General features: G+C 47.6%; 1 protein-coding gene across 1 annotated transcript; it reads left to right on the forward strand.

Annotated features, from left to right (window-relative positions):
* The first annotated feature begins 973 nt into the window (after positions 1-973).
* Aldh5a1 (aldehyde dehydrogenase 5 family member A1) lies at positions 974-26,095 on the forward strand. Its single transcript, XM_063259956.1, has 10 exons — positions 974-1,311; positions 4,208-4,291; positions 5,093-5,263; positions 6,724-6,840; positions 8,919-9,062; positions 12,436-12,579; positions 15,077-15,235; positions 18,543-18,712; positions 21,280-21,338; positions 22,661-26,095. Exons 1-10 carry the CDS (start codon positions 1,015-1,017, stop codon positions 22,864-22,866), a joined length of 1,551 nt encoding a protein of 516 aa, XP_063116026.1. The 5' UTR covers positions 974-1,014; the 3' UTR covers positions 22,867-26,095.
* Positions 26,096-27,530: the final 1,435 nt, after the last annotated feature.

Consider the following 27,530-nt stretch of genomic DNA (forward strand, 5'->3'; position numbering starts at 1 on the left):
TGTCTTGTGCTCTGGGTGAGTCATTTGAGGATGACAACATGCAATGTATGTAACATTGTTGCCCCGGGTTGACGTGTTTTGAAATTTACTTTTAGCTTTTTTTTTTTTTTTCTATTTGAAATAAAATGGATTTGAAAATAAAACCGCGGTGAATGTTGCCGTTAAGTGCTATCCAGCAGAAAGGCAGGCTTGTAAAAACACGTCAAGGTCCTCATAGATCTTATTCAACAGATCTGGCACCGTGCAACTTCTGGCTCTTCTCCAAAGTCAAAATAATCATGACGAGTAAATGTTTTTAATACATTCAGGACGTGCAGGCAGCCAGGACAACACAACTAAAGACACTCGCAAAAGAGGACTTCAGAAAGTGACAAGATGGATGCAATAAGTGTGTTCGAGAAAAAGGGGAGGTTTTTGAAAGGGATTAACAGTAATGCTGTGTTTTCGTGTAATAAACTTTTCAAATGTAAACATTCACCTTGTTTGTTTACCACGCCACGTAAGGAACTTGCCCACTTCGTTAGCAAGCGATTCTGAGTTTGGGCCCAGTTAAATGGAGGGGACCCCTAGAGCCACATCTGGAAAGGCATCCACGCCGCCCCCCCCCCCACGTCGCCCCCAGGGAGCCATCGCCCAGATCCGGAGCTCAGGAGCTGCAGCGACAGTGAGACCCTAATCTTAGCACCAGCTAACTACAGGCTCAGCACCCGAACCTGGGCGATGTAAGCGGGGAGCGAATGAGGGCGGTGCTCCTATAACAGGTGGCCCACCAGGTGCCGAGGATCGAGCCCCCGAGATTGGCAAAGGTGACCGTCCGCAAGCGTCTGTGGCCGCGGCCCCGCCCTCCCGAGGCAGCGCCGGGGAAGGAGGTCCAGGCCCCGCGCAGCCGGCAGAGGGCGCTGTCGCGTCCCAGTCCCTCCCGCCGCCCGCGCGTCCCCGCGACCCCGTGCTCCCGTGCGCGCGCGCGCCTGCCTCTTAGCTCCAGGGGCCGTCGCCGTCCTCGCCGCCCGAGCCATGGGGACCTGCTTGCGGCTGCGGAGCTGCGGGGCCGCGCGCCTCCTCCGCCCGCGCCCCGGCCCGGGCCCTGCTCGCCGCCTGGCCGGAGGCCCCGCGGGCCTCTCCCCCGAGCTGCTGCGCACCGACAGCTTCGTGGGCGGCCGCTGGCTGCCCGCCGCCGCCACCTTTCCGGTGCACGACCCGGCCAGCGGCGCCGCGCTCGGCTCGGTGGCGGACTGCGGGGCGTCCGACGCCCGCGCAGCCGTGCGCGCCGCCCACGAGGCCTTCTGCAGCTGGCGGGGGGTCTCGGCCAAGGTGAGCGCGCTGGGGCGGGTGCCACCATCTGGGTCTGCGGAGCACTGCGCAGAGTCGGGCAGAGAGAAAGCAGACAAGTTTGGACCGTCGGCCGTGCCATTCCCCTGGCCCCGCAGGCCTCAAGTGTACTGGCCCGTAGCGGGGCACATGTTGAGCGGGAGCACCCCGTGAGCGCCACCGGCCTGGCCTCGAGCAACAATGACTGCAGGGGCAGGGGTCGTGTCGAAACTTGGAGGGCACAGGTTGCGCCTTTGCAGGGGAAGGGAGAGGTCCAGAAGGTCTCTTAGGTTTCCACCTGTGTGGATCAATGCTGCCCTTTACTGACTTATGGAAAAATGGGAGAGATGGAGGTGGGGCCTGCAGAGGTGAGGACCACTTGGACTGACGCAGTGAAGTCGTGGCCTGTCCAGCGCTCAAAACCGCTCTCTGGACCCCTGCAGCAGTGATCACGGACCAGTACCGGACAGTCCAGACCATCATGCACCTGTGGTGTGCACTGTGCACCCTGCTGTACCTCGTGCAAATGCATTGTCAGGGGTGCTTGGGATTGTGGCCTTAGGATGTCCGTGCCAGTGGAGCACGGTAGATGGGAGACTCAGACTATCAACAGCAATCGAAACGCCTGGGCAGTCAGACGTGAGAGGTGGTGACCTCTGTGAAGGGCAGGACGCAGAGACTGTGAAAGGATGTCAGGACAGGAGACGAGGTGCTGTCTAAAGAGTGTGGTCATGTATAGTTGGCTGGGATGCCACAACAAAAAGCCACGAACGGAGTGCCATAACGTTCAGAAGTCTGTTTTCCCAAATTTCAGAGGATAGCAGTCTGAAGTCAGGCTGTAGTAGGGTTGGTTTCCCTGAGGCCTGACCTTGGCTTGTGGCTGATGGTCATCTTGTGTATCCCTGTCCCAGTCTTTATAAGAACACTGGTCACATTGGAATAAGGCCCACCCGATGTCTTAATTTACCTCTTTTAGAGGCTTTATCCCCAAATGTACTCTCATTTCCTCAAATATACTTGGGGCGGGGGTTGGGACTTCAGTATGTCAATCTGGAATTCAGTATGGCAATTTGGAAGGGGACATTTTTTAGCCCATACCATCAAGGTAGACCTCACTGAGGACATGAGATTCAAAGACCAAGGAGATGAGGGGATTCAGCTCCAGTAGAAGTCAGAAGTGTGGCTGTTGAGTTTCTAGAACCACAGAAGGCTGATGTGGCCCATGTGGATAGCAGAGGGAAAGAGGAAGTGATAGAGGTGGAGGCAGTGTTCTAGGTATGTGGACCGTCCATGACCAGGCCTCTGGTGAGGGTCTAATGGTGGATGGCATGGTGGTAGAGCGTGTCTGGGACCAAGAGATCACACCTCAAGATAGGAAGCCAGATAGCAGCTCATTCTCTCCAGAACTAAAGGTCCCAAGAGAATGACTTAATCCCTTTCCATGGCCACCCCCCCACCCCCACCCCACGACCTAAGAACTCCTCACTGGGCTCCACCTTACACGGCCGCACTGGGGACCATGCCAACAACACACAAGCCCTGTGGAGCAGCCACATTCGATAGCTGAGGAGGGTGCTGATTTAGGTGGGCCTTGTGGCTTAAAGGACATGGTACCAGTGGATTGGCAATAGGGGTCCCATAGTGGGTGTGTTTTGAAGGTAGAACCAGCCGTATTTCCAGGGGGATTACTGTGGGGTGTGAAATAGAGGAGACACTGACAATCCAGGACCTCTGGCCTGAGCAGCTGGAGGGATGGTGCCGAGATGAGGACAGCTGGGGTCGGAGCCACACTGAGTGACTTCGGAGTCAGCAATGGCCTCGGACTTGTCCTAAACACACACGTGTGATGGTGTGGAGGTAACAATGGGCTATGTGAGCTAGAGCTTGAAGGTGAGATGAAGTCGTGCACATGTGTGTCGTGTTTGTCCTACAGCTGTGGGTGGGGTGAGGAACCCCAGAAAGGAGAGAGTCAGGCCTCCCCTTGGGTCTCTGGTGTCATTTCGCAGTCTCGCAAGGGCTCACAAGGATCGAGGCGGTCCCACAATGCTCTCATAGTGCAGGGGCACGGGGAGCTCCCACTCTTGTCACTGATGGAGAGGTGGCCCCAGGGCCGGTGCTGGGGCCCTCTCACTGATAGTGGCAGTGTCACCTTGTGTTCCCCTCCTGATGTCTGTGCCCTTGAACACTAGCACTGTGTCAGTTTCTGTCACACCAGGGCCAAGGATCTTCTCAGGCAAGCTTCCTTCTTGAAAGGAAGGGCTCTTTGGATCCTGGGTCATCATATCGTACCAAGGGACCAGTGCCATCAGCTCCCTGAGGGTGCTCCACAGGCAAGAGGTGGTGGGGCTGTAGGCAGTGCTGTGGTGAATGCCGGAGGGCAGCTCTTGAGTCACCTGGTTTCTTGCCTCTAGGCTCCAGTGTCTCTCTTGTTCCCCGGTATCTTCCTCATGTCTGATTTTTTTTCCTCTCACTTCCCTAAGGCCATTTGTAGCCCACCTGCTCCTGCAGGCAGCCCCAGGGAAGAGGCAGTGAAGCTCTAACTGCCACCAACAGGACAGCCCTGCCACAGGGTATCTCGTTTTCAGGGGTCTCAAAGGGGCATCAGTAATTTTCTTTGAAAGTCACAGCAATCTCAGACAGATAAGAATTTGTCTGCTGTGCAGATACATAGATACATTTATTTACTTTTTTTGGTCTTTTTGAGACAAAGTCTCACTATCCAGTTTAGGCTGGCCTTGAGCTCATTTTGTAACCCAGGCTGGTCTCAACTTGCAACAATCCTCCTGCCTCAGCCTGCTGAGTACTGGGATTACAGGTATGTGCCACCATACCAGTTTAGAGTAGTCTGTTTTATACTTCATATTTCATTGCCTCTGAGCTTTGTTTTGTGTTTTTTTAGGAGAGGAGCTCATTACTTCGAAAGTGGTATGATTTAATGATGCAAAATAAAGATGACCTTGCCAAAATCATCACAGCCGAGAGTGTAAGTTCTGATCTTTGCTTGCTACCCTGAGAAATTGTCCTGGAATGTTTGGAGTTATTCTGTAGCTAAATAATATGTTTATCTTTGTATGATGGTCAGATACCAAATCATTGTTGTGCCAACCGGTCACATTTGCTAAAATGCAATTTGTATGTTTTATATTTTTTATGTTTGATTTTATTTTAGTTTATTCTTACATGCAAAAATAGATTTTGCCTGGCATTGTATAAATACTGCTTTTCACCACCCCAGTTTTCTTCTGTGTGACAGTTTTGATAGTTCGTGTTGCTTTTGTACATGTTAAAGTGTACCCACAGTTCCTCCATAGTTACAACAAATGATTTTAAACCACACTTCAACATTTAGGAGAGTTTAGAAGGACAAGAAAAAAAATTAGAAGATGAAGTGCTAGGTGTCCCTAACTTGTGGACACATTGGGCATTCAGATAACTCTGTGCCTTAGGTGACACAGCCATCACTGTTTGTAATTCTGCTTTCTAAACCTACAACTAAGTTGAAAAGTTTCCAACAGCTCTGTGAGGTCTTAATGGGAGACTTTTCTGCTTTTTTTTTTTTTTTTTTTTTTTTTTTTTTGAGATAGAGTTTCACTATTGTAGCCCAGGCTGGCTTCAAACTTACAGCAATCCTCATGCCTCAGCCTCCCCAGTGCTGGGATTATAGGCATGTGCCACCACGCCCAGCCTTTTTTCTGCTCTTCTTGCAGCCTTGAAGAATTTGGAAACACACTCTTGCCTTTGTTCCTAGAAGTTAACACCTGTGTCCTTTTCTGGTTTATTTTAGGGAAAGCCACTAAAGGAGGCACAGGGAGAAATCCTCTATTCGGCCCACTTCCTAGAGTGGTTTTCAGAGGAAGCCCGCCGCGTTTATGGAGATATTATCTCAACCCCCACCAAGGAAAGGCGGGCCTTGGTCCTCAAGCAGCCCCTGGGTGTGGCCGCAGTCATCACACCGGTAAGTGAAGGCCAGCAAAGTCCCAGGATAGGAGATTGAGTAGGGAATCCAGAGACCATTGGCTCCGCCTTGTGAGCAGGCCTGCCCATCCTGTTACCTTAGGTTTCCTGATTCCTTTGCTGGGGTGGAGGTGTATTTCCAGGTCCTCTGGGATCAGGTTAGGCATGGTGATAGTGAGGCTGCAGAACACACTGCTGATGCCTTCAGAAATGGTGTGACCCACGGGAGGAGCCAGGTGGCTTTTCTGACGTAAAGCAGTGATGGCGAACTTTCAGACACCAGGTGCCTGTACTGCTGGTGACATCACTTCTTGGACCTTCTACTCCTTTCTGAGCACGCGGCTGGCCGCTCTGTGTGCTGTGGGCTGTTGGAGCAATGCTGGGGCGAGCTGGCTCCCATGCTGACAGAGAGGGCTCTGTGTGCCCGCTGTGGCACTCGTGCTATAGCGAAATCTTCTTCCTGGCATTTTCCAGCACCTCTGAAAAGATCATCTGGAATGTGCCATTTTTAAAAAAAATTTAGATAGCACACATTTTTAAATGTACACAGTTTGGGAAAGTATTATGTTTTCTTTATGGTTATTACCAATAGCAGCCTGTGCCTGTACCTGCATGGTCTGGGCCAGGTTCTGCAGGACACAAGGCTAAGAAATACGAGGCTGCATCTGTCTGGATGGGGCTGCTGTACACTTGAGGGCACCAGCTTCCTCGCAGCCCGTCCTGGACCCTCTTTACCAGCTCCCACATTAACTTCTCTCCACAGTTTGCCAGCTAGTCCAAGACCACTGTCCCTTGCTGCTGGAAACAGGCACAGGTAGAGTCCTCCACGGTGCCCACACTGACTGGCTGTGACCCAAGGCTCACTTGGCCTCAGGCAGGTTATTTCTCAGTTTCTGCAAAGGAAATAGTAATTAAAGTGCTTAAAACAATACCTAATATCGAATAAGTACTATACAAGTATTTGTCAAAATAAAGTAAAATACAGTTTCTGTAGATATGTAGATGTCTATAGGACCTGTATATAGAGGGAAACGAATCATTTACCATTTTTCAAAATCACCATGGCTAATACTTTCTCCCAACAACCTCCAGCCCAATCCATCCTACTGTGCTGATAAATAAGATTTAGTTGGGAAACATCACATCTGCTTATGTGCACGGTCTCTTTGATGGGTTTCAGGATGCAGCTTCAGAGTTGAGTTGTGACAGGAACTGTACCCTCCACGAAGCCTAAAAATCCTACCACCTGGCCCCTTACAGGAGACACTGGACCAGGTAGCTTTGTCCTGTCTTCGTGGGCACCTTTATCTCCTGAGTGTCAGGAGCTCCGGGAGCTCTCCCAGGTAGCTGGAGAGCAGGTTCCCCAGGCAGTTGTGCAATGGAATGTGTTAACTGCCTGCCCTGCCCGGGGAAGAGTGAGGTCCTTCCTCTCACATCTTGTCCTCTGCTCTTTGATCCCAGTGGAATTTCCCTAGCGCTATGATCACTCGGAAAGTGGGGGCCGCCCTGGCAGCCGGGTGCACCGTGGTGGTGAAACCAGCCGAGGACACGCCCTTCTCCGCCCTGGCCCTGGCCCAGGTGAGCCTCTCCCTACGACTCTGTAGAGCCAGCCAAATCCAGCTGTGGGTTTTCCTCAAGGCTGGAATGAAACAGTTTGGTGGCTTCCTTCTTTCCCTCTCTGCTGCATGCTGGTGTTGTGTTTTAATCTGTTCAGAGTTATTTTAAGTCAGTTGCTCTTTTTAGAAAAAAAAATAGATGGGACACTTTGTGATACCTGCAGCCTGTGTATCTTTTAGTCCACCCTAAAAATGATATCCTTCATCTCCATTAAATAGGCACTAAAATGTAGGTGCTTCTCACATTTGGAGTTTCTGTCCCTCACTATGCTTGTTCAGTTCCATCTGCATCCATGAAAATCATATTCTGCTTAAAACCCTCCAGTGGCTTCTTTTGTCATGTGATAAAGCCAGGTTTCCTATGGTAGCCTTCCATCCAGATGCGGTGGCGCATTACTATAAATCTGCAGTACTCTGGGAGGCTAAGGCAGGAAAATCACAAGTTCTGACCAAGCCTGGGCAACTTGGTGAGACTCTGTCTTAAAATTTAAAAATGTATAAAATGGCCAGGGATTTGGTTCAGTGTGAAGAACCTGGATTCAATTTCCGGTACTACAGTGATGCCCGCCCAACTTTTGGTGCCCTCTGACCTTGCCTGTTACCCTCAGCCTTGAGCCAGCTGCAGAGGTGCACACCTATAATCCCCATTACCCAGGAGCCTGAAGCATGAGGATGGTACAGTCGAGGGCAGGCTTGATTACTTAGCAAACCTTATCTCAAAAAATGAATAGGGATGGGGATGTGGCTCAGTGCAAGAGTGCTGGGCTGAGTCCCCACTACTGAAAATCATTCCTTGGCTCGGTTCCCTTCCTCAGCCTTATCTGAGCATCCCTGTCCTGCTCAGAGCTGCTGTGTGTGGGCGCCTGGCTCTGTGTGTGGTTCCAAGCCCCTGTGGCCGTGGCTGCCCTCTGCCCCTCACACGGGTGTCCAGAGGCCTCCAGGTGCTCCCCATGTGCGGACAGCTGGTGGATCCACCTGTGTCATGAATATTTCCTTTAACTGTCTTGCTATCAATGCCACTGATACTTTGGTCTCACTACCCAGTTGCTGTCTTCGTGAGAAGATTTAGAGAAACTGTTTCTACCACCATCTTCCCAGAATCCCAGTAAGAGTTATATAATAAGTTATGTTCACGGGATTCAGAAATTCAAATAATTCAGGACATGTCTTACCGAAACAGAATCACCATGGAGAGAGTCCAGTTCCCCTGTGGGCTGCCCTGGACAGCAGCTGCCCTGCTAGAGCCTGGGGACACCTTGGCTGAGCTCATCTCTCTGCCTCGATTCTCTCCTCTCTGGCTGGGCATGGCATTCTGGAGACTGAGGCAGGAGGATCACCTTGGACAACATAGTGAGACCCTGCCTCAAACAGTGCAAAGCTAACACATACACACAACACACACAACACACACACAACACACACACACACACACACACACACACACACACACACACACACACTCTCTCCTATTCGGCACCCTGGGAGAGGGACTCAGAGGCACTTTGCTTGTGGCCCTGCACCAATGGCTTTACCCTAAACACCTTTCCACCCTCTGGCTGGAAAATCACCACCTTTTTTCTTGAATACCCCTTTGTATTTTCTTGGGAAGGAAATCTGATGTTTAAATAGCAAGGGACAGCAAAATTTACACCCCCAAGAAATTTATTTTAATAATGTTTAACAGGCATTAATGTTAATATCACTTTAGCACTAAAAATTGTATTTCAGATTTAGATGCGTATAAAACATAAATATATAAATGTGTAATTACTTACATATAAATATTGATATATACTGGTGCTGGAGATTGAACCTAGGGCCTCGCCTGACTGTCCCGAATTACCCCCCAGCCCAGACGTGTTTGCACACCATGCCCATGCTTGCTTCAGTAGTGTGGATATTACAGATTAGACAGATACTCGGAGCCCAGGGTCAGCTTCATTTTCTTGCCGTTAATCTTTGCTCACTCATCTATTCACTTCAGTTTTCTGTTTGTCTCTGTCTAATAACTTATCACCACGCTGGCTGTTTGCCTTCCAGCTCGCAAACCAGGCAGGCATCCCTGCCGGCGTGTACAACGTCGTCCCCTGCTCCAGAGCCAAGGCCAGTGAGGTTGGGGAGGTGCTCTGCACCGATCCACTGGTGTCCAAGATCTCCTTCACCGGCTCAACGGTCACGGGAAAGGTGCGTGGTAGGTCTCAAAGAAAACTAGCCCTTCTAATATTTTTCTTTCCTTCTTCTGAGCCGGTTTTTTGTTTTTTGGTTGTTTTGTTTTGTTTTAGTTTTGGGTTTTGGTTTTTGGGGGGTTTTGTTCGTTTTTGTTTTTTATTCTGGAACCTGCTGTGTAGTCCAGGCTGGCTTTGAATTTGTGGTGATCCTCCTGCCTCAGCCTCCGTGTGCCGGGATTACAGCATGCACCGTCACACCTGGCTTTCTTTTTATAGAGTTTAAAAATACTATTTTATTTTCGTCACAGACTTTTAAAAGATTTCTAGCAGAGTGTTAGAGCTTTGCTAACACAGTATGTTCTCATCCTATGGAGATATCTGGAGCAGTGTTCCCTATTGTGACATGACACGGGCTTCTAGGTGACAGTACCAGAGCAGTATCATTGTTTTCCTATTGTTTTGCTTAGTGTCGAGCAGCAGGATACTATTCATCACATTTCTTCAAATCCAGACTGTACATTTCTTTACTAAAATTAAGGATTCCAGAAACTCACCAAGGATGCTGAGATGAGTGTCTTAGAACTGAACATTGTATTTACTATAAAGGTATTGATGGAAAAGGAAAAATCTTTTTTTTTTCCTAGCTGTATTGTTTTCCTTAAGTGTTAGCAAGTCCTTTCTTTAAAACTTCATGTGTGTGCCTGGGAGTAGATTTGTACTGATTCTTTTAGATGTTCAAAAAAAGGGGCTGGGGATTTAGCTCAGCGGCATAAGCACCTGCTTTGCAAGTGTGCGGTTGTGAGTTCAATCGCTGGTACCGATAAAAATGAAAAAGCAAAAAAAAAAAAAAAGTTTAAAAAAAAAGGGAAAAGTCAGGGTGGAACCAAAACTCTTATTTACAATGTTTAGAAATGATATACCCTTTCCTACTGCATGTATGTGTATGTGTATATGTACATACCTGCATGCATGGATATACCCATTGCTAGGCATATGTAAAAAACAGTAGACTAAATGTAATTCAAATCTGAAGGTTTTTGTGAAAGTTGTTAGTTTTGGAAAGCATGAAAAGCGGGATGGAATAATTCACTTATCATATAATTCCCAAGCACAGTCACTTTTGTCATGTACAGTTCCGCGCAGACAGCAGCCCTTAGATGCCTCCCACCCACTCGTCTCATCTGTCAGCCACTTATCTCGCCTGCCGTCCACCTGTCTCATTGCCATCCAGCCCTCTCATCTGTCATCCATTCCTCTCAGAGCAGGGATGTTAGGTCCGTAAACTGCCATACCCCTAGTTGGTGGATCTGGCTATGCGCACTTACTCTCAGATATCGAAGGCTTCGGATGTTGTGAAGCTGAGGGAGAGAGGACAAGGAAAAAGGCTGTGACACCTTTGCTGCTCAGGCCAGGGAGATCCCAGAGTGCTGGGCCCAGGGCAGTGACCTCTCCTGTCTCATTCCGAGGTTTCCTCAGCAACTGCCAGCAGCGGTCTGGTCTCTAGGAAGGTGTCGGCTGTATTCCTTCAGGTCTAGCTTTGCTTCTCTTTACCTAGGACAGGGATTTGCTCAAGTGACTTAAAGGGAACAGTGATACACATAGCAAAAAGAATCCAGGCTGGATGTGGAGAGTAGACCTTGGGTTCAATCCTCAGCACCAAGGTGGTAACACCACCCATGAGAGCAGCGACAACAGCTGATCCCTGTGTCGGGGCCTCTTCTGAGCCGGTCTTCACCTCCTGGTCCTAGGACAAAGATTCTTACCTCCCAGGTGAAGCACTCACAGGGCGGTGTTCTGGAGACACCCCTGCCCTGCTCCCAGGGCCTTGCAGAGTGGAACAGCTTGTGACACCTAGTGTCTCCTGTGAGTGGTCCCCCGAGGGAAACAGCATACAGAGGCCGACAGTGGCCGAGGACAGGAGCCAGGTGAATCACAGTCAATCCCAGGACACCGAGTCCTGAGGAGATCAGTTGTGGGCACCAAGGCCGAAAAGACCAGGAAAGGACAGTGTTGCTGCAGCTCCAGGGCCCAGGGCAGGCTAAGCCAGGTGGGCCATCGCTGTGAGGAAGACAAGCTGAAGTGACTCAACAGGGACCCCATGTGGAAACCATCTTCACACTGGAGTGAATTCTGAAGTCAACAGCCTGGTAGTAGCATTTTTTAGAAATTTAAAATGAAAATATTTGTGTTGAGTCTAATATGTTTAAGTTAGGCATGGTGGCGCATGCCTGTAATCTCAGCACTTGGGAGGCCACAAGTTTGAGGCCAGCCTGGGCGACATAGTGAGCTCAAGGCCAGCCTGAACTTGGTCTCCTTCACTTGAACTCTCTCAAGTAGGTCTGTCTTTCTCATAGCCATGATTGGACAAAGACCTACTGTCCTGTAATAAAATATCCTGAACAGCTTTCTTAGCCATAAATCTCGAAGTGGAGTTTAATAATTATATGTACAAGAAGTAACACTTGTCCATTGAACAAGTCCTATAAATTTATTTCGAGGGAATAACTGCAGTTAACAGCAAAGAATTGGAAACCACTTAAATGTCCACATCTGGAGGATGGATAATAAAAGTTATAGTATAGTCACACAGAGGAATATTATGCAGGCATCTAAAGGAATGCTCTAAAATCATATGTGCTGCCATAAGCAGGTTTTCACATTACAGAATTACACTAAAGGAACAAGAGGCTGGGGATGGTGGTGCACACCTGTAATCAACACACTCCAGAGGCTGTATCAGAAGGATCACTACAAGTTTGAGGCCAGCCTGGGGTATATAATGAGCTTAAGGTTAGTCTGAACTGCATAGTGAGATCCTATCTTAAAAAAAAACAAAAGCCAAGGTGTGAAGTGTTATGAAATGTTATGATGTTACAGTTAAATGGCTAATGAGGAAGATAGAACAGGTTACAAAGCTGTATGATTATACCTTATTATTTTCTATTTTTCAAAGAAGAAGTATACATTCTGAATATATACCTTGAAATGCTCTCAGTGGTAAACCATAGCTTGAGGAATTCTGGGTGATTTTTTTCCTCACCTTGTCTCTATCTTGTGATGTTTAAACCTACCCCTTATATTTTAATACTTACATGGTACAAAATTCGAGGCAGTGTTACCGCGTTTACGCTGAGAAGTCCCACCTTGCCTCCTCCATCACAGCCCCCGCTGGTCTCTTCTATGAACAATTATTACTTCCTTACTATCTTTTATCACATGTAAGCAAGTGTGAATGCACGTTTCCATCTCTCCCCTTTCCTGTGCTCACTACCGCCCCATACACACTGTGTGCACCTTCTTTCTTTTCTGGGTGACGCCTGCAGCAGAGGCCTTGTGGCCCGGTCCTTGGGTTTGTTGCTCATGCCTTGCACGCTTCCTGCCGCCTGCAGGTCCTGCTACGCCACGCAGCCAGCACTGTGAAGAGGGTCTCCATGGAGCTGGGCGGCCTGGCCCCATTCATCGTTTTCGACAGTGCCAACGTGGATCAGGCCGTGGCAGGGGCCATGGCATCTAAATTTAGGAACGCTGGTCAGGTGAGTTACTAAAATCTCCGGGGTCGGAGGTGCAGCTATGTGGGCCTTAACAAAGATCACACAGTACCACCTCCTCCACCTGCTCATCTCCTGAGGATTATTTCTCTTAACTGGAGTGGAAATCACCTTGAAAGACAGCACCTCTCAGCCCTTGGTGTTACAGTCTGGGTTCTCCAGAATGTAGACCTCCACCCAGCTGGGCTCTGCCCTCAGGTGTCACAACTCTGAAGCTGTACCCCTCCAGTCAGCTCCTCAGTAGCCAAGGCTCTAACCTTAGCAGCCATCTAGAACTTTCTCAGCAGCTTCTGCTGCTCTCTGGAGCTCTTCACAGCTGGCCCCCGTAACATATAGCTCTTTGTGAAAGCAACCTGTTCTGCTCCCTTTCACATAACCAACAGATTTACAGGGCTACCAAAAAACACTTTACACACACCAGAGAAAGTCCTCCTAGGTTAACCACAGGAGTGTCAGGGGATGCTGCTAGGGGTTAGAGCGACAGCAGGACTGTGATTGGCCCAAATTGAAGCCAGCCTATTGGTCCAAATTCAGCCCAGCCTATTAATCCAAGTTTGAGTCTGCTGATTGGTCCAAATTTGAGGCCTGCTGATTCAAACCTGATTGGTTCAAATTCTAGCCTACTGTGATCAGGGCAGGCATCTCTTGCCTGTGCAGGACAGCCAGCACAGTTGCCCCTGTAACTGTTAGCCAAAGCATGCCCTCTTCTGGCTGTCAGCTAAACAAGGGAAATGTTGGGCTTTGTCTGGTCTGTCTCACTTCTGGCTACTTCATTCTTTCAGCAAATATTTATATATTCCCTTTGATTTAGCTAAGGACTGCAAGGCCTGAGTAGACCACAGAGAAGTATGTGTTTCTGGCTTCAGAGGATTTAGTGAATTGCAAATGTGTTTCCATTAAACAATCCTCTCTTCTCACTTCTACCCCTTGAATCTGATTGTTTCCATTGGGCTTTTCTCTACTAAACAGATATAACCATTTCTTAGACACAAAATAGCCTTCAGCTCTGAGGTGTCCTATCTCGAAGGAAAGAAGAAAGGAAGGGAAATTCTGAGAATAGTTTTTGGAAAAACTCAGAACCCTGCTTCCTGCCAAGACCTGCTTGGGTTTCAGGGTATCAGGGTTCAGGAACACCCAATAAAGGGTGTGTGGACAATTCCCAGATTGTCCTGGGAGAGTCGCATCTGCCTAGGAAATCCTGGAATATTAGATTTGTCAAGGACCTTCCAAGTCATCTGACGCAAACCTCAAATTTTACAGATGAGAAAGGGAAACTCTGGAAAAACAGTGTGACTTGAATTACCACCCTGAGGAGTGAGCACTGCACACAGAGCCAGCCTCTCTGACCCTGTCCCAGCTGCCACCAGGAGCCTGGCTCTCAGGAAGTAGTCTTTAGCTGTGACCTTAATATACCATCATTTTAAATGCTTTCGGGAAATAGAATAAATACACCAGAAAGGTTCTGTTATGAAAAGGTGAAATGTTGCATACTATTCTATGTCAAATTTCATCTTTGTTTTGACCTTTGGTAATTAATTTTTCCCCTTTTTCATAACTTTAATTCACCTGATTGAAATAAATATACTTCCCTTTACAAACACCAATGCCAATGTGTATTGTCTTCAGTGTTAAACCATCAGGTTACAACTTTGGATAGGTTTCTTTATGGCAATAAACATGCAGAGTATTTGAAGTTCAATGTATACTTTTTTCTACTGTAAGATAGTACATGATGAAGAAAAATGACAAAAAATTGATTAGTGATTACATTTCTTTTAGTTACTTTTTACAGCTTAAAATAAGGATCTGATTAGGAAAAAAATAAGCAATGTTTTTTTCAGTAATTGAGACTGATGTGAAATAAGGGCTTTGTTGTTGTTGTTTTGAGACTGGGTCTCGATATGTAGCTCAGGTTGTCCTTGAACTCACTTACATCCTAAGCTGGCCTTGAACTCACAGTAATGCTCCTGCCTCAGCCTCACAAGTGCTGTGATTACAAGTATGTACCACTGTGCTCAACTGGTCCACTTTTAAAATGACAGATTCAGGTAAACACTTGGAAGGATCAGCTAGAACATGTAAGTTATCATTTGATCTCATTCTTTATAGCCTCTCTGCTGTTGCTGCTGAACTGCTCCCTCAGGAGGGTTGTGGCCCCCTCTCCTATTTGTTTCATAAGTTTATTCAAGCTGTTTAAAAAAAAAAACAGCATAAGTGGCCATTAGTCCTATTGTACACAGAGATACTTATCCTTGCTCACATGTGTGACTGTAGGCGTGTAGCTTCTATGGAGGGAGGCAGAGAGGAAGTGCAGTTATCTTGGGGCCCAGCCCACCCAGAGGAAGAGAGCAGCAGGTTGCACCCATGACAGAGCCACCTGGGGAAGTTTTCCCAGCAAGGAGGAACCTGTGTCACATTTCCTGGTTGGACCAATAGCTCCCAACAAACTGACTCTGTGGGTTTGTTTCTGTCCCCTCTGCAGACTTGTGTTTGTGCAAACCGATTCTTGGTGCAAAGGGGCATCCACGATTCCTTTGTAAAAAAATTTGCGGAAGCAATTCACAACAGCCTGCACATAGGGAATGGATTTGAGGAGGGAACTACTCAAGGCCCACTAATTAATGAAAAAGCAGTGGAAAAGGTAAGTTCATGTTAGCATTTGTGAAAGTAAACTCTATGGCTTCAAAGTGAAAAGCTTAGCTGAGCAAAATCACTTTGGTTAAATGCCCAGTAAGGCTGGGAAGGCGCATGGTCGGGGGCGTTGTCTTACCATGAGCTTCTCCAGCTGCCATTACGCTGGGATCTTATGATATCTACTTCCCTCCCTAAGTCTTCTATCACAATGGTTGTAATTCTTCTTTTAATGACAAAGTACCCTTCCTGGAGAATTCCTGAGGAAAGCTCTCCAGCAGGCAAATAGAAAATCATGGGTGCCATTGTTCAGGATTTAGACATGTAAAATAAAACCTCTTTCAGGAAGGGTTTGTGTGATGAAAGAAATGATGCATGCTAGATTACTAGTGAGGTGAGATTTCTTCGCTCTCCCGTGTTTTTAGAGTGGTGAGAAACTTTCTTATAATACTTGAAATTCAGTATGTCCAATATGTTGCCTAGACAAGGATTTTAACAGTCTTTAAAATCAGGCAGATGCAGCAGTTGGAAATGGTTTGTAGGACAGAAGGAGGGAGGAGGCTGGGGTGGGTAACAGGTGGAACTCAGCCAATTCCTAGGTGAACCAAGATTAAGGAAGGCAGAGGCAGTGTTCACAGGGACAACACAGTCCACGCCCCTGTGGACTCTTCACAGCCTGAGAGCCAGAGGGCCAGACTCAGACCCATGACCACCCCGACCCAATGGGCGGTCACTTCAGCCAAATCCATAGCCATTGCTGTCCCCTAAGGAAGCATGGAGGTCAGAGAGTGCTCTGACAAGTGTCTGGTTATTACTTGTGTTACTCTCAGGACAGAAATTGCATTAAAGTTCACAGGATACCACTTGCATTTTAGAGGTAACTTTGGATGCTGGAACACAGGGACAGTGGCTTGTCTAGTGAAGGTGGTCTGAGTTCAAGTCCCAAATGGTAATTCTCAACACTCTACCCCCGTGCTTTTCACAGGTACCATGCCTGTGTCCCCAGGCTGCTGACTATTAATTTGTCTCAAGTAGGGCCAAGGCTTTTGCTTTGTTCTGGTTTGTTTTGCTTTGCTTTGTTGGTAGTTCTGGGAAATGAAAGCCAGAGCCTCACACAATCAAGCATCACTGTGCCACACCCTTTTAAGTGCCCAGAGGATGCTCATTTGCAGCCAGTCTGGGTGGGTGCTGTGTTGGAGGGTTTTTTTCCCCTTAAGTGGGTATGCAGATATTGCCCTGTAGAGGGCGCTGCACACTAGAACTTCAATTAAATACAACTGCTTTAGTGGAGTTTGGTAAAAAATAACCTTGTGTAAGGACATGGTTTCAGGCTAGGGATATGCTCAGTGGTAGAGCACATGTGTGAAGGCATGGATTCCATCCTCATCCCCCAAAAAAGGAAAAATAAAATTGAATGGGGTTGGCTCGGGGGCTTTAAGGAAAAAGTACTATATATCACATTTAATACAGAGAGGGGCAAAGCATGTTCTGTTAGGGCTAAGGAAGTAGGATGCTGTTAAATAAGTTATAAATAGATTTCTAAAATACAAATCACTGAAAGCCATCCTGCTAACAGGAAGTTGTGCCGGCAATGAGATTTTTAAATTCAAAATGAGTGAATCTTGATGGCCGAATGTGCCCAGGCCTATCATTGTGTCTCTTCTGAAATGCTGTAGAAAATTCAGCCAACAGTGGAGGAGAGGAAGACTCCAGAGAATGTGATGATTCCGCAGGCGCAAAGGGGCTATGTTAATAGAAAAATCAAAGCAGGCGGTCCTGTCCTGGGCAGCTGCAGAGGGCATCGGAGCCTGTCTGGAATAGGTTGTACAGGGAGTGGGGGGTTGAAGAAGGGAACCCTGGAGCCAGTGGGGTACACTCGTGCACTGTTTCCGGCTCATTCCCACACCAGCCCTCCCACCCCAGTACGCACAGGCCACCGGACACACTTGTTCCAGGCAGAGCAGTTATTCTGGAAAAATCAGCAGCTGGCCCAGGGGTGCCGGCTTCAGGAGTGACACCTTTCTGCCTGTGTCCTTTGGGGAAAGGGAGCCGCCCCGTGGGATGCTGCCACGTCAGAATAAACCCAAGTTCACAGCAAAGGCGACCACAGTCCTGATGCCTGAAAGCCATCTGCACAGAAAAGCAAAGTCTGCAGGAGGAAACAGCAGACCCTGAAGGAAGCAGACAGCCGAGCAACACAGAGGAAGTCTCTGTGAGTGCTGAGGAGACGGTATACCTGCAAAACAAGGAGCGTGTCTACGAAAGTGAAGCCATGAAAGCGAGACAGTCTGAACTACAACTGTCCAAAAACTCAGCAGCTGAAGATAGAAGATAAAACTGGAGAGAACTCATGGAATAAAACAAATCATAGAGAAAGAATATAGCCAAGCTCTTTGAAATTAGAATTACAGACACAACTTGTTTAATGACCGAGCTTTGTTCCTGCAACTAGGTCATTGAATGACTGCGTCCCTAAGTGAGGAATTATACATACTATGTACATTACAATATTCAGAAGAAAGAAGTGGTTAAGTTCCAACCTGATGATTTTGCTTTTATTTGCATAACTCTGATACAGTGCTGTAGTGTATAATGAAACACAAAGCTATAATAGCCACCATACAGTCAGCAAAAATACAGTCATTTATTGTAGAAGAAGCCACCATAAAGCCCACTGCCACTCACATTCCTGCGTGGTAAGTCTGAATGTGGGTCATAAGTCTGAGCAAGGCACCTCAGTCATAAAACCAAAGAGTCATTAAACAGAAAATTCATTATCTGTTTAATGGACTATCTGTAAATTGGGAGAGGGGAGAGACTCCTTACTGTGAGGAGCTATAGAATGAAAGAATTGGGAAGATGGAGGAAATGTCATTTATCCAATAAATAATTGAGAAGAGCTTCTCAAAGCTGGGGGAAAATAACTTAATTCTTTAGATCAAGAGCCTTTACCAGGTCCAAGTGAACAGAATGAGAAGCAGACGGGCTGTAGTGTACATGTAGGTATGCACTTGGTGTACTTGGTGATGTTGCTGGGCCACAAAATCAGCTAAGCACACTTTCTGGGAACAGAAGTGCCCCCATCTGGAAGAAGTGCAGACCCATAGTGAAGAGAATGAATCAGAAGAAACCAGACACATAGTTGGATGACAGGGGACCAAGAGTCTGGGACTCACACAAGAGGGAAAGGAAAGTGACCCCAGGAAATCAAAAGAAGACCAATTAGTTTTCTGCAGTGTGAGCATTCTAAGAGACTGTGCCACGTGGAGTCTCCACAGCCAGCCTCCCTAAGTGCTCTTCTTTTCCTTGTCACACAGGTGGAGAAGCACGTGAGTGACGCAGTCTCTAAAGGCGCCACCGTGGTGACAGGCGGGAAGCGGCACTCATATGGGAGAAACTTCTTCGAGCCCACCCTGCTCAGCAACGTCACGGTGGACATGCTTTGCTCTCACGAAGAGACTTTCGGGCCGCTGGCACCAGTTATCAAGTAAGCTCCTCTAACCTGAGGGAAGACCAGAGACGCAGCAGAGCTTCCTGTGCTCTGGGGCTGGGGGCCCAGCAGGGATCAGGACCGAGCCCATCCACCGAAGAGCAGAGTTAATTCATCAGTTTATTTTTTTAACCTCTGGAAATGCTTAGAATTCCCTTGGCCTCTGACATTATTACTTCTTCCTGCAACGGCTTTGGTGCATCTTGCCCCAGGATTTTGCCGGGCTTAGGTCCTGATGTCTTTCTTTTAACATCTGAAGTGTTCATTCAGCCCTGGGAAATTTGTGATCGTTATGTCTCACAGAGGTTTCCTCCCCTCTGTGTATCCTTTACCAGCCATGGTTACCATGGGGTTGCTACTTGTGGCCTCCGCTGCTCTTACCTGTTCCTTCCATCCCTTCGTCCCTCCTGATGTCTTCTGAGAGCCCTTCGCCTCCAGGTGCTGGATTACTTTTCTGCCTCTTTTTCATTGGGATGTGTCTGCAGTAATGACATTCATGTTCATTTGGGGAACTGGCTCATATATAACACATATCTTGATTGTTTTCTGTCCCATCCCTCCAACCCTTTCCAATTTCTTCCTCTTCCCCAAAAAGCCTGCCTTTATTTTTCTCCTTGCTTGTATTTCGGCTTTCTCATATAAGAGAAACCCTGAGACTTCTGAGTTTCTGTGTCTTAGTTCTTCAGATGCACCGCCCACTCCCTGAGTTCTTTGTCCCTACCTTTTTGCCCTTTGATCTTTACAGTCATTTCTTCCCTGTATCTTCCTGCTTTGTTTCCCCCCAAATCTGCTGGAGCTGTTTATCCCTTGTCTTATGTTTTTATTCTGCTTCTCGGTTTCTTCTTGGTCTGGCATACACTGTGCTGTTTGTCGTCAGTTTTTAGTCTTAGAGCTCCCCAGCCGTCTCCTGATTTCCCATGCGAATTCATCTTTGGGCCCTGAATTCTGTGCATCCTCGACACCTGCCATGAGGCTGTGAGAAGCTGAGACCCAAGTTTGAGCTCCTGATGTATTTAGGGGAAAAGGGCCAAGTTTCAGGGTGGGGCTGGGGGTTCAGCACCACAATCTTGTCTCAGCACCTCTCCGCCCACTGCAGTATCCCTTCCTCCTGAGTATTTTGCAGTTATCTCTATCGCAATAGGCTGGTGAAAATGAGGCTGCCACCCCCTGTTCCTGCCCATGCTTGTTGTGTATGGCTGGTGTGGCAGCTGGGTGTGGGCACTGCCTGAGCCTCTCTGCTGTCCCCTAGAACCTAGCACAGAACCAGGAGTCCAGGACTACACACAAGATTGCTGGAAATTCAAGGGTGTGATGGGGGTGCTGTGCCTCACCTCCACAGCTCCAGAAGTGGCCACCATTTCCCTCTAGCACTCAGCCACCTTCCTGGCCTGCAAAAGTGTCTGGCATATTTTTGGTGTTTGTTGCTGATGGAGCTTTTTCAAGTCATGATTCTCCTTCTCTCCCCTCTGGCATCTCCAGCAGCTGCACTTGCCCAGGGTCAGAAATTGTTTTTATCATGTACTTTGCTAGCCTTGGTACCATTTTGCTTGTGGAGATTACATATTATCCCAGCATTACAGAAATATACTACTTCAAGAACATTCATCCAGGGCTGGGGATTTAGCTCAGCGGCATAAACGGCTGCCTTGCAGGCATGCAGTTATGAGTTCAATCCCCGTCCCGACAAAAAAAAAAAATGTTCATCCTTCAGTTTAATAGAAATGTTACTCCTAGAACATGAACCAGATGCTTTCTCAGGTAGCCAAAGGATGCAGTAGCTAGCAGTGCAGGCTTTGGAGGTGACAGGGGTATAGACTCAGGCTTTGCTGCCTAGTGTCATAACCTCAGGCAGGTTAAAAATTTCCAAGTGTGCTCTGCATAGCCCTGCAGAGACAGTGGGTTCCCTTTGCTAGAGGGTCTCCATATTTAAATGCTTAGAACCTCATGCCACAGTTATAATTCTGTAATAACAGAAAAATACCACTCAGATCTTGTTCCTAAAATAAAATTAGAATGCTGGAAGAAACTGCAGAGGGCTTTGGCACAAATCTTTTCTTTCAGAGAGGAACAGACGCCACACACAGTGAGTCTGGGGAGCAGGAGTAAGTGGCAAAGCCTGTTTTAAAGCTGGCCTTGTCCTCTGCCTCTGAATGGCTTTCCTCTACTGCCTCGTGCCTGCTTCTGGGTAGTATCTGTGATGCTTCCACCCTGAGCACAGCTGATGCCATCTAAGCAGTTATGACTATGAGTTCTTCGTGGCACCAGGAACATCCATTCCTTAGGGGATGTGTGGTGGTCTGACATGTCACAATGTCTGCACGCTGGCCTGCTCTCTCTTCATCTTCCCAGAAGAGCTGAGGCCAGGACTGAACTAACACTCAAGCAGGAATGCTGAGTCCCTCAGCAGTTGGTGCTCTTCTCATCTGCTCTCTGGCCCTGAATCTCTTTGCAAAATCGTGATTTACCTCTTGCCATTATTCGGTAAATGAATCAGAAGAAAAGAAAGCTGGGTTTCTGTACTCTTCCCTTTGGAGGTTCTGTTTATGACCTGTTGTAACTTCCAGGTTCGATACAGAGGAGGAGGCTATCGCGATTGCCAATGCCACTGACGTCGGGTTAGCAGGTAGGCATTCGTGCTTGTTGGGCAGTGGTCACATTTATTTTCTCCAGCAGCTGCCAGCCATGCATTTTGAACCACTGCTCTGGATTCTGAGAAAAAAAACTCAAGTAAAACACATAACGTTGCTTTCCAAGTGGCAAGTCAGATTTGAGTGACCAAATTCTTTTGACTTGGGCCAGGGGCAAAGTGCCTGCCTGGCAAGCACAATGTCCTGAGTTTGATTCCCAGTACAAAATAATAATAATAATAATAATAATAATAATTATTTTGATTTGTGCCCTATGGGACACTGAGATGGTCACTGGTCAGAGATGGGACAGTAGAGAGAGAATGGTGCACATTGTTGTGTGTTCTCAGGAGCATAGCACCCCAAAATTTCAAGTGCTCTTGCTTCTATTTTGCCTCTCCTGAAAGCGTAGACCATGGGCATCATCAGAGAGTAAAAGGCAGGGAGGTGTGGGCAGGAGCTGCTGACCTTCAGTTGGCAAGTGGTCAGGCAGCACAGCATTTGCCCAGTAGTCCTGAGAAAGTGAGCATGTTGGCATCCACAGTGAATGTGGCAGGGAGGAAATATGAGGCACAGGAGCAATACACTGCTGCTCCATGGAAGCCTCCCCTCCACATGGAAGAACCTGTTACATCCAGGGAGGGAGTGAGCAGGCTGTGGGCTCTCCTGTCCCACGTCACCTACTTACAGAGTCAGATGTGGGGACAGGGTTTCTGCCATACCAAGTTCAGGACTGGTTTCTTCCCTTGTCCATGCGTTGATGGTGGAGGTACTAGGCTGTAAGTGATAGATAAAATTCTGATCATGCTGAGTCAGAGGAGAGAGATTCCGAAGGGACCAGAAAAGCTCAGAGAAAAACAAGTTTGGTGAGGAGAGATGAGAGCTAGTTTGGAGAGGCTGGTGAGCGACGGATGGAAGGTAAAGCTGTAACTGTTCCTTGGAACATTGGGAAATGTCTGAGTAGCCACTAAGGAATTCAGCCTTATTTTCCAGAAAACCGGGAATCGCCAAAAGGTGTGAACAAAAATGTATGGAAATCTAATATGCATTCATGGTGGGCTAGAGAAGCTAAGCAGGGCAGTGGTGTCACAGTCTGACGGGTATGTGAGAGTCCTCACGGGGGCTGGGACAGGAACAGAGATGACATCCAGGGTCCAGAGATGCAGAGATGGAGAGGTCTAACGTGGGCTTATCTGGGAGCCAGGAGGCTCCAGGCCAAGCGGCCAGGCAAAGGGCTGCCCCTGGCGTCCTCGGCTTCAGACAGGATGTCTAGGGAAGGCTGTACATGTCACACCCGTCCTTCCCTCTGCTTTGCCAGGTTACTTTTACTCCCAGGACCCGGCCCAGATCTGGAGAGTGGCAGAGCAGCTGGAGGTCGGCATGGTGGGCGTCAACGAAGGGCTGATCTCCTCCGTGGAGTGCCCTTTTGGGGGCGTGAAGCAGTCTGGTCTCGGGCGAGAGGGGTCCAAGTATGGCATTGACGAGTACTTGGAAATCAAGTATGTGTGTTATGGAGGCCTGTAGGAGTCTTCGGTTCCCTAAGAAATAAAGAAAGGACACTCACCGAAGTAAATGGGGACATTCCATCCATGATTTTAAATAAACTAGTAGGCTACTAGAATTAGTGGATTTTAGGATTTAGCCAGTCCTCATGATCCTAAGCAGATGTATCATCCCCATCCTCCTCTGTAAGTGGGGTTGAGACCTGAGCCTGGGACTGCAGATCCTGGACAGCTAGCTGGGTCCCCAGCATGACCCGATCACTCCAGAGCAAGGCAGTGAGAGTGGACTCCCTTGGACCTCTTAGAAAGGCCCAGTGTTGTGGCCTGGCCCCAGCCAGGAGTATGGCAGGTCACAAGAACAGCAGCCTTTTTAGACACTGTGTATGAGGCAGAGGCCAGACTGACCCTCTGTAGCCTCTGAAGTAGCCCAGAGCTGCCTGTGCCACTGTAGGGGATGCAGAGTGCTTCTCCCTGTGTCTGGACCAAAAGTCATCACTGTCACAAATTCCCTTCTTCAGCTTCCTTCTGGTTCCTATAGGAAAGGGGTCTAAGCTGAAAGCAAAGATTGGCAGAAGCAGGAGGGTGCAGAGGTGGGCACACAGTCTCTCAGCCTGGCGCGGCCCCTGTGGCTCAGTGACCTCCCATCCCCCACCCCAGAACCACTGACACCAGCAGCACACTGACAGCCTCTTAGCTAAGAGGGAGGAGCCTGGCACCCACCTGCCCATCTGCCAGAGCTGAGTCAGTCTGTCCATCCTGGTGTAGTAACACCTGCTCTTGCACTTACAAATGAGCAGAGCGCCTTTACCACTGTGATTTCAAAAGAAGAAGTGATTCCCACAATTGCCAGCCCACTTCACTGCTTTAAATTTCAAGTACTGGGGCTGGAGGTTTAGCTCAGCGGCATAAGCGCCTACCTTGCAAGCAGGCAATCGTGAGTTCGATCCCCAGTACCAATAAAAAAGGAAAAAGACAAAAAAAAATTTTCAAGTACAGCTACCTTATATTTCATCACGAACTCCCTGTGGCCAGTAGTGGCTGTCAACCTGAAAGAAAAAGCTCCCAGTAGGACAATCCTCGGCTCTTCTGGAAAGGCCTCCTGTCACCGAGGAGCCTGCCCCAGGCTGTCTGGCCAAATGGCCGTCCCCTCCTTTCAGCGCATCATGTCCTGTGGATACTGCAGGCGATGGGAGGAAGGTATGACTGAAGGTGGCACTGGAGGACACAGCTGCTCCTGAGCCTGTCTTACTCAGCACCCTGACTGAGCCACGGACTGGGGCGGCATGGATAATTAACAGTCTCCAAAGTCCCTGGGCCCAGAGGGACATTGTAGTCCTGCAGCAGCTGCCACACGTCTGACCAGGTTAACGCCCACCATTTCCCAAGGTCCAAAGGTGAATGAGCAAAACTGCCTCCTAGCAACACTGCCCAGGCCCATCAAGAGCCAGACTGTGTGCTGACGGGTGGTTTCTGCTGCCTGGATGTTAGGTGGTTTTGTGTAACACCAAGTTGCTTAAGGTTTGTGTGTGTCCCTCTTTTTTCTATCAAGAAGACAAATACTATGGTGGTGTTTTCTAGAAATCAAATACGAATGCAGAGATGCGTGCAAGAACACTCTACAATACATATTTAACTTTGTAAGCTGGTGGTTTCCTTGGCCCAAGTGTATATTTTTAAGTTTTCCTGCATATTTGGCTCACCAGGTACATAAATTGAGGGCCAGCAACCACTGCAGTAAATTTGACTAGTTTTGTAAGTAAAATAATTTGGAGGTACAGGAGAGCGGTTCAGTGGAACATGAGGTCCCAGGTCCAGTCCTCAGAAACACCAAAAGAAAAAAATGTAAGATAATTTGAAAAGGGAATAGTTTGTTGTTTAGTAAAATGGCTTGGCATTGTGGGATGAGAGTCCACTGTTGTTTATTTAATTTATTCAATTTTTATTTATTTAATTTTTAGAGGCAGGTGCAGTCTGACAGTTCTCCTGCCTCAGCCTCCCACACAGCTGGGACCATTAAACATACGCTACCAACCCCACTCAAAGTCTTTGAATCAACATTGGGGGAGGGGTTATTTTTCAGTAATGTAACTATATGTGATATATGGGATTTATTTTTAGACATGTATCTGTTTTAAGAACATAACTGGAGGCCGGGTGTGGTGGCTCATGCCTATAATCCCAGCTCTCAGAAGGCTGAAGCAGGAGGGTCGTTTGGAGTTCGAGACCAGCCTGGGCTACAAAGTGAGCTCAAGGCCAGCCTAAACTGCATAGTGAGACCCTGTCTCAAAATGACAAAAAAAAAAAAAAAAAGAATATACCTGGAAAAATCCACTCATTTGACCTGTAGTTGGCAAAATATAGCCCATCAGCCTAATGTGACCTGCCACTATTTTTGTAAAACCCAAAAACCAAGGACATGTTTTATATTTTCAAATGGTTGGGGTGGGGGGGCTCTGAAGAGTTTTTCATGACACATGAAATTCCATATGTGAAACACGCCACCTGCTGGTTTATGGTATGTGCAGAATGGAAAAGTCTATTCAGGATGAGTCTGAAGTATCACTAGGCATCTCCTCCAAGGAGTATGCCAGTCCCTTAGGTAGACTCAGAGAGAGAGATGGATATTCCTACATTTACTGGGCATTATTGTCTTCTGTTGAACACTTGCCTTGTAGAAGGTGCTGTGGGCCTTGTTGCTGGGAGCTCCCAGCAGTGATCATAGAACAAGAAAGAGTCATGGCCTTAAAAATCCATTTCTTGGCTCCCTCCCTCCAGCTATACAGGGGTCCCCATTTCCACAGCTGCTCTACAGCCCTTTCTGCCCATCTGAGGGGTTTTAAGTAAGACTGTCATGTCTTCCCATGCCTATCTTTATTTTTATGTAGGGACTCAGTAAAAATATGGATTAGAAGCACAATGTAACAAAGCCCATTTTCTCATTAACGGGCATGATGAACTTGAAACTGTGCCACAAAACTTGTTTCCTCTAAAGGATAGATCCCAATGTTTTAATTGCCCTTATGTAGCTATTTTAAATAGCATTTTACTTGAATAATAACTTCTGCTGTGAATGTCTCATGCTCTACCTTGTTGGGTAAAATTTGGGAATAAAAATAGTGGAAAACATAAAATACGTTGCTTTTTAAATGTGTGTACAGGACTAACTTTTCTAGTTGCGGACATTGTATGTATCTGTCTACTGCAGAGTGGCATGTGTGTAATCAATAAACGTTGAATTGACGACATCCCTACTTCTGTGTCACAGTGTCCGTGTGAGTTTCTCCCTGACCACCTGAGTGCTTCTTGGATGTCATTAGGTGGGTTTGGATGTGAGAAATGCCCTCTGTGAGAGCCAGAATGTGTTTTTGGGAGGACTGTGTCTATGAGAATTTTTAAAATTGTTTTCTGTTGCCAATAATACCACAGATTATGCTACAAAGAAGAGAAGTTTATTTTGGCTCATGGTTCGGGTGCAATCATAGGTGACATTTGATGACAGCTTTCTGGCAGGTGAGTCCCTGGGCAGCACAGGGTTCCTCGTGGTGAGAGACCCAGTCAGGCTGGCCTCTGTAGCCCACGCCTGTCATGTATGGTCAGTCCATGCTGGAGGACAGAGCCCTTGTCACCTCTCACAGTGTCCTCATGAGGTCTCCGTGCACATGTAGCCCATATCTTTCTGGGGGGTCCAAATCTTTTATGACACCAGCAAAACTGGACTAGGGCCCACCCTGGCTGCCTCAAGTTAACTTCATTACCTCCTGAAGGCCTCATCTCCAGACATGATCACAGCATATGGAGGGCTGGGAAATACAGTTCAGCCCAGAACACTGGGATACTTTGGTTAAACGTTTAGGTTTAGCCGGGGACTTAGCTCAGTGGCATAAGCACCTGCCTGGCAAGTACCAGGTCGTGAGTTCAATCCCCAGTACCAAAAAAGTTTAGTTTCAGATTTGAGGATGACAATGCGCAATGTATGTACCATTGTTGCCCCCTGATTGACCTGTTTTGAAATTCTGTGATAGTTTATTTTCCTTTTATTTTTTCTCTCATCTTTGAAATAAAATGGATTTGGAAAAAAAATAAAGTTTAGTTTCAGTAATAGAAAATGTATTTGGTCCACTTTGCTGTATTTTGTCCATTGCTATGACAAAAGATAACCAACTGCTGAGGAGAATGATTTCTTTCATGCACTGTTCCCATCCATGGTCACTTGGCCCTGTTGCCTAGGGGGTGGGGGCACCTGGGAGAAGAACGCTGTCCACCTGATGGCCACAGGGAAGCAGAAAGAGGAGGAGGCTGGGTCCCCACTACCCGCCACTGTGAGGCCCGAGTGTGTGTGTGTGTGTGTGATGTGGTTCATTTATTTTTAGAAAGCACAGTTCTGGTCTCTGCTAAACCAATGCAGAGTTCTTACCAGCCTGACAATGAACTCAGTTGTCACCAGCAACTGGACCTGTATAAGCACTGACCTCACCAACACTGCTAAGAGACAGGGTTAAATACAGAGTGGGAGTTGCTTGGGAGAATGCTCCAGAAGTAGGTATGTCCTGTATGGGTCTATTGATATGAAACTCTAGAATATTCACACTAATCTCCAGTGGGTGCTGGGTAGGAGAGGTTCCCAGGTGTCACAGGGAAGCTTCTGGGGGTGGTGCCTCTGTTCCTGAGCTTGACCATGGTGATGTG

Source organism: Cavia porcellus, unplaced genomic scaffold (assembly GCF_034190915.1).
Source record: "Cavia porcellus strain 051 isolate PalLab524CR breed Dunkin Hartley unplaced genomic scaffold, mCavPor4.1 scaffold_13, whole genome shotgun sequence".
Taxonomy (NCBI): domain Eukaryota; kingdom Metazoa; phylum Chordata; class Mammalia; order Rodentia; family Caviidae; genus Cavia; species Cavia porcellus.